The sequence below is a fragment of the Mytilus californianus genome, unplaced genomic scaffold (genome assembly GCF_021869535.1).
Source record: "Mytilus californianus isolate M0D057914Y unplaced genomic scaffold, xbMytCali1.0.p SCAF_5, whole genome shotgun sequence".
Lineage (NCBI taxonomy): Eukaryota > Metazoa > Mollusca > Bivalvia > Mytilida > Mytilidae > Mytilus > Mytilus californianus.
The window spans coordinates 61,691,013-61,707,431 of NW_026262701.1; the positions used below are offsets into that span (position 1 = coordinate 61,691,013).

Consider the following 16,419-nt stretch of genomic DNA (forward strand, 5'->3'; position numbering starts at 1 on the left):
TGGACCATAACTCTGGACCATATCTAATGTTAGAGTACTATGTTAAACCATATTTCTGTACAAAGGGAGATAACTCATTTTTTAAAAGACACTCGAAGTAAATTATTTGAAGAATTTTTTGACAGGTTTGTTTGTTATTTAGTATAAACTAATTGCTATAGATATAAAAAAAAAAAATAAGAAGAGAATTCCTTTAATTAGATAATAATCTATTTTTATTAATGTATATATATTTCAATACATTACATTGTGTAGATAAAAGTTGTTGACATTTTATAGATAAGTTACAAATCTATATTAGTTTGTGACAAATGAAAGAAAAAAATATTTTGAACTATTAAATATATCTGATTATAATTTGAAATAGATATACACTGTATTACATCATATCTAATTCTAGAGAACTATTAATCATATCTAATGTTTTTTTCATCATGCTTAAGATATTGATTGATAATTGATAGTTTTATCATGACAAGTTACAGATCAAGTTCAAATTTTTGTTTCGATCTTATAATTTTGTGCAGAGTTATGGTCCTTGGACTTGAAAAATTCACTCATATAATCAGTTTTCAACACCGTTTTTAGTCATGCTTGAAGATATTGACATGATATTTACTTTTTGTTTACACCATGACAAGTTATAGAACAAGTTAGCATTTTGTTCCAGTATAATGAATTTTTACCCGGTAGGGGACTATGTATTGCCATGCAATACTCTCAGAATGCTTGTTATTCTTAGCCTGTAAGGTATGTTATTCTGCCCGAACGCTTTCCTTACTATTTCGCATACATAGTTCTTGTCTAGTAGAGAATCAGCAAATGACAATTTCAGTTCTTTGGTTCGGACCGACAGGGAATCGAAACCCAGCGTCCGCACACTCCTGTGAGCCTGTCAACACAGGACCATCATTGTAGAGAATGTTTTTGCTGGAACAAAACCAAACACAGGAACTATGATACATCGACTTAAATGTCGTTAAAAAATTTTTTTTAATCGTTCTGTTAAGCACTGAAAAAAAAAACGCAAAAAACACAGCGACTCTTTTCACAAAAAGTCTTACGATTAAAATTGATCGTAAGTTATACTGAAATGTGTATGACTTACGAGTATTTTTACTCTTAAGATTTTTTGTGAAAAGAGCCACAGATGTCTTACTTTGAACAGTTTGCTAGGCGTAATGTGACCTTCTAATGTGGTAAGCATATTTAAAATAGATTTGTTAAAAGTAAATATCATTTTCTATTCAATTTTGACTATAATATACCATGTTGCATCGATCTTTTAGGATATAAAGAAAAAGAAGAAGAGCAGAAAGGTAGGACTCTTATTTTCCTAGAAATCAAAAACACACTTATGAGATAAGGAAACTATAATAAATATTGTTTTAACGAGACAATGATACAATTAATTGGCAACATAGTATATTCGACGATGCCAAAGCTGATTCCAAGAATACCAGAATACTATGTTCGCATGTCTATGCATATCTTGTCTTAATTCTCATTCATGTGAATTACAGTGTCAATATTGGTACAAGTGTCGTGGTTTATATATAGTTTGGTTTTAGCTGCCACGCATGGTAACGCTACATTAATTATCTGGATTGTTTTAACTACTTTTTGGATTAATTATCCCACTTTTTGATACCCTTAGTTTTATATTTTTAAAGATGTTGAGTGCGACAATTTATGAAGGCTCCATTTCTATATAATACTGCATTGATGTTAAGACTTTACGAAAATGGTACAGAGTACGCAATGCCGACTTTCAATTCATATAACTTCCGTTTAACATAGACTATATCTTTAATTCAAAAATGTTGAAAGTACCGTTATTAATAGATACATGAAATATGAGACGAATAGACATTATTGTAATTACTGCAAGTTTTATCAATACTGATAATTCCTATACTAGTATATAATTGTAACCATAGAAAGAATTAGTTTTGAAACAGACCAAAAGGTAAATATTAGAATTCTCTATTAGGGTAAAAAATGTAAGCTCCTGTATTGAACATGTGGTTATAAGAAATGGGGACAATGAATCCATAAGATTTGACTGACATTAATGTCAATATTACTTGTATATGTACATTTATGTAACTTGCATTGTTAACTTACTTTACATAATTAACCAGTTGATTGGTTTAAATACTTTTTTTTTAACTTATTAATCAATTATTGGTCAACAGCTGAAAAAATTCTCTCTTCAGAATAGCAAAATGTTATATTACGAACAATTTTTGTGAAGTCATTTTTTTGTAGCAACTATTTGGTGCTGTAAATGACAAAAGAGATGATGCGATGATCGTCTCGTTCAGACACTGTATACATGCACTTACTATGATGTAATAAACCTTGCTTTCTTTTTCTTTCTAGTTTGTAGAATACACTATGACAAAAAGGTAGGACCTGAAGGAGAAATAACATCCGACATGATTCCATTTGCTGATACATCGTCTCCCGGATATCCAGTAAATAAGCCTATTGACTGCACATGGGAAATTGATGCGGAACGTCACTCAAAGGTATCTAGCCTATAGCAGCACACTTTTAGCTTTTTATAGAGCTTATACTGTCCTTCCAAAGGTTTGATACAAACCAATAAGAAAGTGTTGTACTTTGTCTTCTTGATAATGAACCTTTCTTCCGATGTTGAAATAGAATCATTGTAGATTGACAGGAATACATTGTTTGTTTTTAGTTGCTTGTATTTATTCGCAGTGGTTTTATTAACCTTGGTTAAGACCCTATATATCCTTTATAATCTTGTAATATAATACCGAATTTGAAATCCATATAACAGATATCACTGTTTTATTACAGATAGCTCTTGCACAAGTGACTGTATATTTCCATAGCGCTGGGAACTGCGGACTTAACAAAATAGAAATTTATGATGGGTCAACTTTAAAAACAGATAAACGGATACAAAACTGTGGCCCTGGACCATTCGAGTCATTTGAATCGAAAACAAATAAAATATTTGTTCGAATCTTCGGCAACAGTCTAAATTACAAACCAACGATAAATCTTCTATTTACAAAGTTTTATAAAAGTAAGTATATTTTCGTATTTTGAGACAGAATTAAATAGCAGATTCAAGTTTCTTGGTATGTCGGTTTAAGGACTGTAGTTCTAAATAAAAAAATCTATGTAAATGAAATATTTGAAATTTAGTTTCCTTCTTAGTATACTCGAAAGATTTACAATGTTGTATTTCACCTGATTGGGCTAGTCTATATGCTTTTTTAGAAATGTTTTACTATCCACGTCATTTGGTCGATGATGCATAGACTGCATAGTGGTCTCTTTGACAATCCTACCACATATCCTTATATTTTGTTACTTGCTTTGAATTATGTTAAAACATATCTGATGATGAGCCTAGAATTTGCATGATCTCTTTTATCTGCACTAGATGATGCTTCTAGAATTTGCATAATCTCTTTTATCTGCACAATGTGTAGTTGCAAGAATAACTCTTGTGTGATGATGAAATGCTCCATGACACAAATCGTCTTTTTTTGCTTTTTTTTCTTGTAGTATTTGTCAGGTAATTAAACATGTTTTGTCGGTATTTTTCATCTTTACGTAATTAAATTTTGCAGACGAAACTTGCAATTCCAAACATTTTTCTTGCAATGGAAGATGCATCAGCAACACTCTTGCTTGCAATGGAAAGATTAACTGTCCAAGTGGATTAGACGAAGAAAACTGCGATCTGGATGATAGCGATACTGTTGGTAAGCACTATAAATCTCTCCCAGATTTTTAAGTTGTCTGTTTTGCATATTCCGTTGGAGCATCTTTTAAAATTGCAATAGTATTGTACTGAGAAATACATCTGCACGAAAATGAAAATATTATAGTCTTATTAAATGGGTGTTTTCATATTAATCCTGTATTATGTTCATGTACAGTCGTATTGGGTCGAGGTTAGCTGTATTGGCTCAATGCGCTTTTCTGTATTAACCTTCATCACGACTGGCGCTCAAAGCCAAAAATATGAAAGCCAAGGATGTATAAGTACCGAAACATATTAAGAGTTATATGACAAAAAGGAACCGGCTTACAGTTACTACCAAATCAAAGATCAACTTTAGTTTCATAAAAAATTTCTAAATTTATCAACCAAAAATTAAAGGAAGGTATGGTATAAATCATGTCAGTACTGAAACACGGACTACTGAGCTGATGAAACCCTCGGGAACTAATAGTCCACCACCAAGAAAGATATTTTCTCATTTATCAAAAAAAATTAACAGGTTTCCCCATCTTTTAAAATGCCCATCTTTTTGTGGTTAAATGACTGTCAGAATTAAGAAGAAAGGGCATATTTTAAGGGGACGAAAGGAGTTTAATAGCTTAGTTTTGTATATGTCATGTTTAGGCTTACTTCATACTTTCATGCTGCTATACACGTCCTCAGCACTTGTGTCAAATGTCCTGCAGACACACATGTAATGTATATCATGTCTATAGAAATCGTGTATCGATAACTCAAGATAAACACAAGATATGATTCGCTCATCCATTTAAGTTCTTTTTCGACCAATAAATTTAAGTCGGTGAACGGCAATATATTTTACTTTCAACGTTACTGAACATTTGTAAGTGGAATCTTAGATTAAACAAACTTAAGGAGATAAAAATGATAATAGGAAATAAATTTTTATTTAAATGATATACATTTTATTTTCTTATAATAAACACCAATCTTGGGTTAAGACTAGAAAAGCATTGTACGACAAAAGTAAATTGAAGAAACTCGTCGAAGGCACATGTTGGTTTTAACATTATTCTTGTAAAAAAGATGTCGCCACGAGGACGTTTTTTTTTAAATATACGTGTAAATAAGAATTCAATAAATCATTATGATCGGATTGATTTTTGTTTTTGACTTTGGTTCCTTTTGACTCCCCTTTCTCCTCAAAACACAGACGGAAATTCAACAAAAGTTGATTGATGGAGTATCGTGGCATGATTTTTGTTCTCAAAGAAATTGGGTGGACAAATCTGCATTGATATAAAAAAATGTTATTTTTAAGAGTCCCATTTCTCTGTTCTGATTTGTCGTTGGACAGTAGAAGCTAGTTTTAGAGGTTTACTATTTTCATCTTGACTGACATACTTCCTACCAAGGATTTGTATAGTAAGACTTGCTATACAAATCCTTGTTCCTAATTACTCTACTTTTTTTTAAATTGTAAAACATATGCTTATATTAGTACTTTTTTGCATTTCGAAATAAATAGTGGACAATTTCATAGAATACAAGGCACTTCTCCTTTCTGATGCTATAAAATTGTTACCTGTAAACATTTTGTTAATGTCTTCCACATTTTTTGATTTTCCTAGTTTCTGTTTATTCTGTAATTTATAACATAAAATATAAGTTCTGCGTATAGTTTGATAATCAGATTAAAAACGTTTTGTAATATATTACAAACAGTAGGTTATTCGTAGGAGGCAAGAAAATAAAACGGTTTCCGTACACAACAGATGTACAATCGTGATGATTAATTAGACTAAATATTTATCTATCTTAATCTACCATTCATTTCATACAGTAGTTATTCTGATTTAAACTGACACCTCTGCAGTCATAGACTTTGTTCATGTGGAAAGCCAGATGGCTTAGCCCGGAAGATTTCAATTATGAAGATAATACATGGAAATTAATATTTTCTTCATGTCCATGCAAATTATCGCCACCTTTCATCATAACAGATGCTGCAATCAACTATGATAGGTGTATTTATTGTCTATAAAGTACTTATAATCGCAGGAAAAATATATGCACAAATTTTTATTTCGGTTACACAGTGAAGCAAGTTGCACGATGCTTGGAACTGTGCTATCATTCAACATGCAACTTCTGAAAAGACAATGCTGCAATTTTTAGATTGAAACTTAACTATATTTCGTGTGCAAAGAACCACGCACGAGATTGAAACTTTGTAATTGTAAAAATCAAGGCCCTAAAAGGTGATACCCGATGATTCAAGTTTCATTATCTAAGTTGAATATCAAATTATGTAGTCAATGTTCTCTCCAAAATGGAAAAACGAAAAATATATACCAATTCTTAAAAAACTATATACTTTGCTTTATAAACAAGGTGGTTACAGGAATTGATACACTGGATAGTTGCAATGTCACTTATCAAAAGTAATTTCGTGTTAAAAGTGGATGCGAACATCCATTTAGAGTTTATGCAATATTAACGTTACAGTATATTTTGAACAAGGATCGACACCGATTTCAGTCTCGATCATATATTCTAGGTTTACTCTGTGTCGGGTTTGAGAGGGAAATAACTCGTTTCAAATAATAAATCGGAGACTAATACTAGTTTGACCAAATGCTATAAATAACTAATACAGTTATCAATTGGTCCTCGAAAATATGTACAAAAATGTATAACATTGAAGTTCGTGCGACATATATAAGCGACACCATTACTCGCAATAATGATACGAGAAATACAAGGACAAACTACTCAAGTCTGGGCTTGGCACTCCAAAATCAGTTAGGATCATGCAGTTTCAATTCTATTTTTTATTGATCAAGAAACAATCCGTTCTGTTTGGTATTCTAGTCACATTTTCAGAATAACTTTACAGAACTTAAGAATAGCAATCTTCACCAATTGTTTATGAATCCTGTCGTTTACTAATCCATCTGTATATTCATGCTCTGTGATTAAGAAATTAATTGTATTTGCAATCCCCTGCCAATCTTTTTTTTTGTAAACTGTTCTTTCATCTTATTTACTTTCTATCGAAAAAACTCGTTGGATAAAATTGCTAAGGTCGCTTTTTCTATCACACACTACGGTATCGCTTGTCATTTTTCTGCATCTGGAGTTTGTCTTTCAAGCAGAGGTAATTGAAAAATGAAGTCTAGAAAAACGTATAGAATCACCGTTGAAAAAATATAAGTGCATATACTTTGATTCATGGCCCTTTCGGTGCATCTGGTTATCGAAAACTACACCGATATACTCGTTGTTCTGTCAATGAATAAGTTAAAGATATTTAACGTAAATCAGAAATGCAACTTTCATACTTCTTGTTGCTTGTAAAAAAACACAAAGAAAGGCAGGTTTCTTTAATGAAAAACAAGTCTGTAATTGTTGGTTATTTTCAGAATTGTTTTCATTTTACCTGTTTATTAGATGGATAGTAAACTAAACCCTACTTTCCAGAAAAACAATGAAAACAACGTCCGTCCCATTTTCGTTTCCGCACTCTAACTTAAGTTTGTCTCATCCAAATTTTATGAAACTCATACACAATGCAAAGAACCACAACACGCAGACAGAGTTCAAATTTTGGTGGTAATTTATTTACCGTTTTAGAGTTACTTATGCCCCTTTTTATACGACCGCAAAAATTAAAAATTTTTTGGTCGTATATTGGTATGACGTTGGCGTCGTCGTCGTCGTCGTCGTCCGAAGACACATTGGTTTTCGCACTCTAACTTTAGTTTAAGTGAATGGATCTCCATGAAATTTTACCATAAGGTTCAATACTACGAAAGGAAAGTTGGGATTGATTTTGGGGGTTATGGTACCAACAGTTAAGGAATTAGGGGCCAAAAAGGGGCCAAAAATAAGCATTTTTGTAACTTTCAGACAATAACTTGTGTGTAAGTGTATGGATCTCTCTGACATTGTACCACAAGGTTCCATATCACAAAGGGAAGGCTGTAATTGATTTTGGGGGTAATTGCCTCAAAATTTTAGGAATTAGGGGCCAAAAAAGGGGCAAAAAACAAGCATTTTTCTAGTTTCATGACAATAACTTGTGTGTAAGTGTTTGGATATTTCTGAAATTGTACTACAAGGTTTCATATCACAAAGGGAAAGCTGGAATTGAGTTCGGGGGTAATTGCCTGAAACGTTTAGGAATTGGGGGCCAAAAAGGGGCCAAAAATAAGCATTTTTCTAGTTTCAAGACAATAACTTGTGTTCAAGTGTATGGATCTCTCTGAAATTGTACTGCAAGGTACCATACCACAAAGGGAAGGCTGGGATTGAGTTTGGGGTTGATGAATCATAAGGGGGTTCAAAAAATTTGGGGGGGGGGATTTTTTTTTTTTCTTTTTTTTTCTTTTTTTCCTTTTTTTTTTTTTAAATTTTCCATTTTAAGTTGGTTATTTCTGATTTATATTTAAAAACAAATTATAATGATATGGTAGGAGATACACACCAAACAGGATGTGTAAATTTTTATATAATAAGTATCGTGCAATAGCAAGAAATTTTCAATTGCACAGTATTGCACAATAGCAAGAAATCTTCAATTGCACAGTATTGCGCAATAGCAAGAAATCTTCAATTGCACAGTATTGCGCAATAGCAAGAAATATCCAATAGCACAATATTGCGCAATAGCAAGAAATTGTCAATTGTACAGTATTGGGCAATAGCAAGAAATATTCAATTGCACAGTATTGTGCTAAAGAAGATACTTCTTATAAATTGCTTATTTCTTGATCAATTTCAATGGGGTTTTATTCTTGAATTCTTGGGGTTCTTTAATATGCTGAATATAACCGTGTATTCAGTTTTTGGATTTTGGGCCTGTTTTTAAATTGGTCCACATTGAGGTCCAAAGGGTCCAAAATTTAACTTTGTTTGATTTCATCAAAAATTGAATTATTGGGGTTCTTTGATATGCCGAATCTAACCGTGTATTTAGATTCTTAATTTTTGGTTCCGTTTTCAAATTGGTCTACATTAAGGTCCAAAGGGTCCAAAATTAAACTTAGTTTGATTTTAACAAAATTGAATTTTTAGTGTTCTTTGATATGCTGAATCTAAACATGTATTTAGATTTTTGATTATGGGCCCAGTTTTCAAGTTGGTCCGAATCGGGGTCCAAAATTAAACTTTGTTTGATTTCAACAAAAATTGAATATATGGGGTTCTTTGATATGCTGAATCTAACCATGTATTTAGATTTTTGGGCCCCGTAATCAACTTTGTCCACATTGAGGTCAAAAGGGTCCAAAATTTAACTTTGTTTGATTTCATCAAAAATTGAATTATTGGGGTTCTTTGATATGCCGAATCTAACCGTGTATTTAGATTCTTAATTTTTGGTTCCCTTTTCAAATTGGTCTACATTAAGGTCCAAAGGGTCCAAAATTAAACTTAGTTTGATTTTAACAAAAAATGAATTTTTAGTGTTCTTTGATATGCTGAATCTAAACATGTATTTAGATTTTTGATTATGGGCCCAGTTTTCAAGTTGGTCCAAATCGGGGTCCAAAATTAAACTTTGTTTGATTTCAACAAAAATTGAATATATGGGGTTTTTTGATATGCTGAATCTAACCATGTATTTAGATTTTTGGGCCCCGTTATCAAATTTGTCCACATTGAGGTCAAAAGGGTCCAAAATTAAACTTTGTTTGATTTCATCAAAAATTGAATTCTTGGGGTTCTTTGATATGCTGAATCTAACCATGTATTTAGATTTTGGATATTGGACCATAATAGGTGAATGTCCAATTTAAAATTTTTAAGTTCTTAGACCACATTCATTCTGTGTCAGAAACCTATGCTGTGTCAAATATTTAATCACAATCCAAATTCAGAGCTGTATCAAGCTTGAATGTTGTGTCCATACTTGCCCCAACTGTTCAGGGTTCGACCTCTGCGGTCGTATCAAGCTGCGCCCTGCGGAGCATTTTATTAACTTGGACAATTAGAAAGCTTGAGCGGGGGCATTCGTGTCCTCAGACACATTCTTCTTTTATTTCAAAAAGGAACCATGCTTTGATATAGGTTCAGCATTTTTAACTGCATCTGTAAAAAAAATACTGCTTTTATATATATACAAAAAATAAAGTAAAGTAAAGTTACAAAATCGTTAACTATTTTTTCTTTGTTATTTCATTATAGGTTTGGGCTTTGAATCGCTACCATTGCATGCCATCATTATTGGAGCTGTAGGCGGCGTGCTAGGAACCATAATTGTTATCGGAGTATGTCTAATTTGCCGTTACAAAAGCCGAAAGCGACAGAAACAAAGACAGGAACAACGTGATAAATTAAAGGAAAATTTCGAAATGTCCAACATAAGTGCGAACACAACTTTACTGACGAAAAAGAATGCCGGACAACCTAATTATTTTTCTTTACCAAGGCAGCATCGAAGTGGAGGTCAAAGAGATTATATACGTAGGGATAGTGGTACCAATTCAAGTGTTCCTTCAGAGGGCGATGTTCCCGATCACAATTCTGACCCAGGAAATTATAAAAAATATTTAGTCATGGATCAATATTTGGACGAAGAACCTTGTCCGTCAGTTTATAATCAAGGTCCGGTTTTAACGACTATAATTGAACGGCATGATGTTCCAATGCAACAACAGGAAATCGATGGGTCATACGGTTGGACCGGATATGGATGGAAACAACCTCAGTCTGATATTAAACCGCCAATGAGTCTAACAGAGAACATCGCTAAATTAGCACAATATAACATTCCACAAAAAACTTTAAACCCAGACTATAAGATGTATACATCGGATCCGAAATATGAAATGTATCCAGAACTACGATATAATATAGGAAAGGAGTATTCCAAATTAAAATACCATCCTCAACAACATCAACCAGAAATCACTACACCTACGAAGGAAAATCAGAAAAGTTTTAAAATGTCCAGCCCTCATCCTGACATTACTCGAGATTTAGAAGTTACGTAATATTGTATGAGAGTCTGGCAAAATAGACTTTGGAGAACATAATATTGTTTCGTCAAAGTAATGACTTGTTATAACAAGTATGAAGACCAACAGATACTAGGAACAAATCAATCATCAGACTCTTATCTCGATCAACCAAAAACAGTTACAAACAATCGGTTACAATAAAAGGATAGTGATTTTTAAGTGCACATATCAGAAATCCAAAATATTATTTCCATGAAGGAAGGGTCATTAATGAGAATTATGATAACCACTATTTTTCATTGCGCATTGTATAATAGCATTATATTTTAATTTCACTATTCTGATGAAGAAAAGGACATTAAGCAAACTTAATGTAAATTATTTAGTGTGAACAAATTCACTCATATGTAACCAAAAATTGAATTTTCAATTCAACACCCACTTAAACGACAACACTTATAAGAATGGATGTACTTCAAGCTAGTTCAGCATTCCATTCCACTCCAAAATTAAATTCTAGTTGCTGCATTAAGTTCGTGGTTTTGTCTTGATGTTTTTTTTTTCTCTTCATAGCTTTATTTTACCACCACTCTCAGTGCACTGTATGCGCCTTATATTCGTCTGTTGTTTCATATATCACAACACTTTGTTTACATCTATACGCCCTATTTAAGGTTTTAAAGTATTAAAAATAGGATCATTCTATATCAGAAATATGTTTACCAATAACGAGTTCCTAAATATAAGTATAATGTGTAAGTTTGGCATACGTTTCCGTGATTAAATGAATACAAGTTCATATTGCATCTATTAAAGAATGTAATAATATCTAAACTGATGGACATATTGTGTCGTGAACAAAAAAAGTACAATCCTGCATAAAATCAAGTTACAATAAAGTGACGGAATTATAAAACATTTTTGCTCCTAGCTCCTATAAAATCATACAAAACACTAAAATGTCTCGCCATCTGCACTATTTCAATTGTTATAAGGGGCAATAAACTTTGAAACTTATGTCAATGTCACAAGAAATAATATTAATTCAAGTGTAAGCGAATTTATTAATAAATTCACGTGCACTTGAAAAACGTGTTAACCTGATTGTCGCAGTGTGAAAACTGAGCTCAACGTTATTTGTATAAACCACTCGAAAATATTTTCGTTGCAGGCGAGACAATATAAAAAAAAATATTTTGAAACCCTTTCAATTGTGATAAAAAAGGGTTACTAACAAACACTTTCTACTTAAGTGCATTGAAAAATTAATTCTATGAATCATAATGTCACAATAACTCATGGATATACGTCGCAACTTGTATAATTCATCACATATATTCTTCTAATAGTTTAGCAAAATATTAGCTTATATTTTAGCACTGAAATCGAATAATTGTTTACCATCTGAAGAATCGATATGGAAAAATTTAGTGAGAGAAAAAAATCTTCGCAAGTTCGAAGTACAAAGGAACTAGAAAATATAGTGCATTTGAAAAAAATATATAGAAACAAAATTAGAGTTAACACTTTGGTTTGACGGTTGAAAATCATTGAACTATTTTCTTTATTCTCTGTTTCGTTCATATTTTTAGATATTTTACAGCTACTGTGAGTGGTGGTATTGTTTACATTTACGTCCATCTTTGTATAAATTGATCATATTTTATTAAATTTATATATAGAATGAACTTTATCTTTGTTATTTGTTTATTGTGAAACCTGAGTTAACAACTATCGCAGCATAAAAATACTACACTAAATGAAAACAAAAAATACTACACTAAATGAAAACAAAAAATAACAATTAAAAACAAAGAAACAAAAAAACTAAGAAAAATAGTTTATTAAAAACAATCAAACAAAGTCATATGTATACTTTCAAGTACAGACGCAAGTTATTCATTCTATAACATTCAAACATTCATGCAGGCTTCTGCAGAACGCTCTGTCTCTCGTGCGATTGCTGCTGTCAGTGTAAAGGTGTAATATTGACTGTCAAAAAACTAAGTCCATTTATCAATAAAATGTGGAAAAAAATATAAAAGATCGATTTTTTTTTTATTCAGATGTTGTATTTCTTGATCTGGAAAAGATTCTATTCAAATTTCAAAACATTCCACGAGAGTTGATTAAGTTATTGCTGTCTAAGAAATATAATCCCAGACTGTATGTAAATGTTTACTGCCAAAAAATTAAGTCCATTTATTAGTAAATTACGAAAAAATGCAGAAAAATATTTATTAAATTTTGCTTTAGAAATTATCTTGTAATCATAAAAAAATCTGCCAAAGTTTTATAAAATTCCAAATGATGAAGGTTTATAAAGTAAGTGATGTCTAAAAAAATCTTTAACCCAAGACTGTATTTAATTTTAACTGCAAAAAACTAAGTCCAATTACGCATCTGGCATAAAAAATCATAAGCCTGGTATCTTTGATGAGTTAATTTGATCAGTATAATACGGAATATGAAGGAACAAAAATCAAAAGTTTGATTTGGATACTGTCGTTTGATCATAAACAATCTTCTTCTGTTCAAGTTTCATCAAATACCATGAAGGTTTGACAAAGTTATTGATGTCTAAACAAAACTTTAATCACATTCTGAAACTAAATGTTGACGCCGTCGACTACACCGGAATGTAGGATCGCTATGTCTCGCTTCCTCTACAAAATGTCACAGGCTCATGTTTAGAAGCCAAAGTTTCAGGGGAATAGCGAAATTAAATTTGACACTACATTATTATTGGAACTGTCTAGTAAAACAAAAAAAAAAAAAAAACAAAAAAAAAAACACTATGTTTCGTTTTGGATTCTGTGCGTTTGTAAATTTTATAGACTAAGACACAATTAGAATTACAGCACATACAATTTATTACGACAATTGTTTCGTATTAGATATTCCGAATCTTTCTTTGGATCTTCTCCACCATACTCCGGATATCAAGCTGTGAATCAAGCAAAGCCTTCTTGAATACAAGGATTTATATTTCTGGTTAAGTTGTCAAAAAATTGTGTTTCAAGATCGATATACCATGGTTAACGATGATGTATTTTACATAGACCAATGTTCAGTGATTTATAACCAAAATCAAACATCATTGCCAAGATTTATAACTGATGTATAAAAACTTTGATGATACATGATCGGCCAACTCGATTCGCTCTGCTGGAAAGGTACACACTTAAACACCTGTACCTACTGCAATTTCTTAGATGATTCGATGATAAGTATCTAAATCTGCCTTGTAACAATTCCAATAATTACCTGCAGTTAAAATGTTTGAAGTGTTCGCTGACGGAAACTTCCTTATTATTAGCTAATGATTACAATTCAATATAGCTACTATTTCCTCAATGAGAAAAGAATGTTATTGCATTGCAGGTGTGATGCGATAGATATTATTCAATATTATGTTTTTGATATGTCAAATTTTTGCCTGCCACACAAATATTTGAAGACAAGGGTAACCAGTGACGTAATGAACCCCTGGTTTTGATTGATTGGCAATTATTTGCGTTGCTATACAAGACAGACATACCATTGAATAGTATTAAGTCTCTTAATTAAAAACACTTACTGAATATGTCATATGCTGAAATATCTCATGACATGATGATACTGTTTGCAATATTTTTTTCAGAAATATTTTGTCGAAAAAATGGACAGGAGGTCGAAATAAAAATAGCACTCAGGTTTGGCTTTTTTCAATTTGTTGGTTTTCGGAACAACAAATTTCGACCTCTAGATATCTGTTAAGTTTTTTTTTGTCTCGTCTCAATGGGGGTAAACTGGACATCACGTTTTATCCATATCCTTAAAATGGTAGGACGTTGGACAAAATGTTTAAGGATAATGTACCCTTTTGTTGTGTCAATGCTAAACATCCACAGCTTTCCCCTTTGTACTCCTATATTTGACCATTCGGTGCTTAATAGATAAAGGATTATTGCATGCATTGCGAGCAATGAAATGTACTTATTCAAGTACACCTTTCAGAGTGCGCTCGACTTGAATGACTCAGCACGAGGTTTTTTGGATTTTTACGGTTGTTTAGATCTTTATGTGGACAATAAACGCTAGCAAATCATGGACGAACAAGTGAGTAATCTATATTTAAAATTTTATAACGAAAATATCTTTAATAACAGTGGCGGATCCAGAACTTTTCATAAGGGGGGGCGCTGACTGACCTAAGGGGGGGCCCGCTCCAGTCATGCTTCAGTGATTCCCTATATAATCAACCAAAATTTTCCCACAAAAGGGGTGGCCCGGCCCCCCCCCCCCCCTGGATCCGCCTATGAATAAAGTCTCATGTTTTTCTGGCAAAAATCTGGGCTTTATTTACCACCAAATCCCAATTTTCTATTAAATGCAATGAAACATTTAACAGTATCGCTTTGAAAAACGTTTCCCATTTGTATATATATATATATATGTATTTTTACACGTTTTGATATTGGAGCACTTTAGTAATATACAGGCCTACAGAAGAGGTAATTAACCTTTAAACATTGCATGGTTAATGAATTTTTACTGAGCTGGTTCGATACTATAGCATACTTGACCCTGAGCAACTAAATGAGCATTGGTGTCAGTGTTTAAAAGAAAAAATAGAATAATAAAAAAAAAATATGCAAACATATAAGATCTTTGTAGAATGGCCTGGAAGAAGATTGACCCTCCGTTAACTATTAGTTTACATATTGAATACGAGACTGGTTCAACTATATCAGATGTATAGTGTAACCTTGACTTCCTTTTCATTGGTCAATATTCAGTTTTCATGATTAGGCCTATTGTTGCCCTCTTTTGGTTGATTTTGGCGTTGGGTTGCTATCTCATTGACGTATACCCTATACATCTCCTTTTATTCGCAGAGTTGCTGTCTCATTGACGTATACCCCATATCTTCTTTTATTCACTGTGTTGTGGTCTCCTTAACGTGTAACCCACATCTCTTTTTATTCACTGTGTTGCGGTCTCATTGACATATACCCAATGTCTCCTTTTATTAACTGTGTTATTGTCATATTGAGGTATACCACACATCTCCTTTTATTAACTGTATTGCTGTCTCATTGACGTATACCCAACGTCTCCTTTTATACGCAGTGTTAGTTACTGTGTCATTGACGTATACCACACATCTCCATTTAATAGCAGTGTTGTTGTGTCATTGACGTATACCCGACGTCATCTTTTATTCGCAGTGTTGTTGTGTCATTGACGTATACCCGACGTCTCCTTTTATACGCAGTGTTACTGTGTCATTGACGTATACCCCACGTCTCCTTTTATACCCAGTGTTACTGTTTCATTGACGTATACCCCACATCTCCTTTTATTCGCAGTGTTGCTGCGTCATTGACGTATAACCCACATCTCCTTTTAATCGCAGTGTTGTTGTGTCATTGACGTATACCCGACATCACCTTTTAAACACAGTGTTACTGCGTCATTGACGTATACCCAACATCTCTATTAATACGCAGTGTTACTGTGTCATTGACGTATACCCCACATCTCCTTTTATTCGCAGTGTTACTGTCTCATTGACGTATACCCCACGTCTCCTTTTATACGCAGTGTTATTGCGCCATTGACGTATACCCCACATCTCCTTTTATACGCAGTGTTATTGCGCCATTGACGTATACCCCACATCTCCTTTTATACGCAGTATTACTGTGTTATTGACGTATACCCCACATCTCT

General features: G+C 32.7%; 1 protein-coding gene across 1 annotated transcript in view; it reads left to right on the forward strand.

Annotated features, from left to right (window-relative positions):
• LOC127702737 (neuropilin and tolloid-like protein 2) overlaps positions 1 to 13,494 on the forward strand; it is a 47,714-nt gene extending 34,220 nt beyond the window's left edge. Inside the window, exons 6-10 of the mRNA XM_052207042.1 lie at positions 1,290 to 1,319; positions 2,386 to 2,534; positions 2,833 to 3,064; positions 3,618 to 3,752; positions 9,926 to 13,494. Of these exons, the coding sequence (XP_052063002.1) occupies positions 1,290 to 1,319; positions 2,386 to 2,534; positions 2,833 to 3,064; positions 3,618 to 3,752; positions 9,926 to 10,734 (1,355 nt within the window). The 3' untranslated portion in view covers positions 10,735 to 13,494. The remainder of the gene's footprint in view (positions 1 to 1,289; positions 1,320 to 2,385; positions 2,535 to 2,832; positions 3,065 to 3,617; positions 3,753 to 9,925) is intronic.
• The last annotated feature ends 2,925 nt before the right edge of the window (positions 13,495 to 16,419 follow it).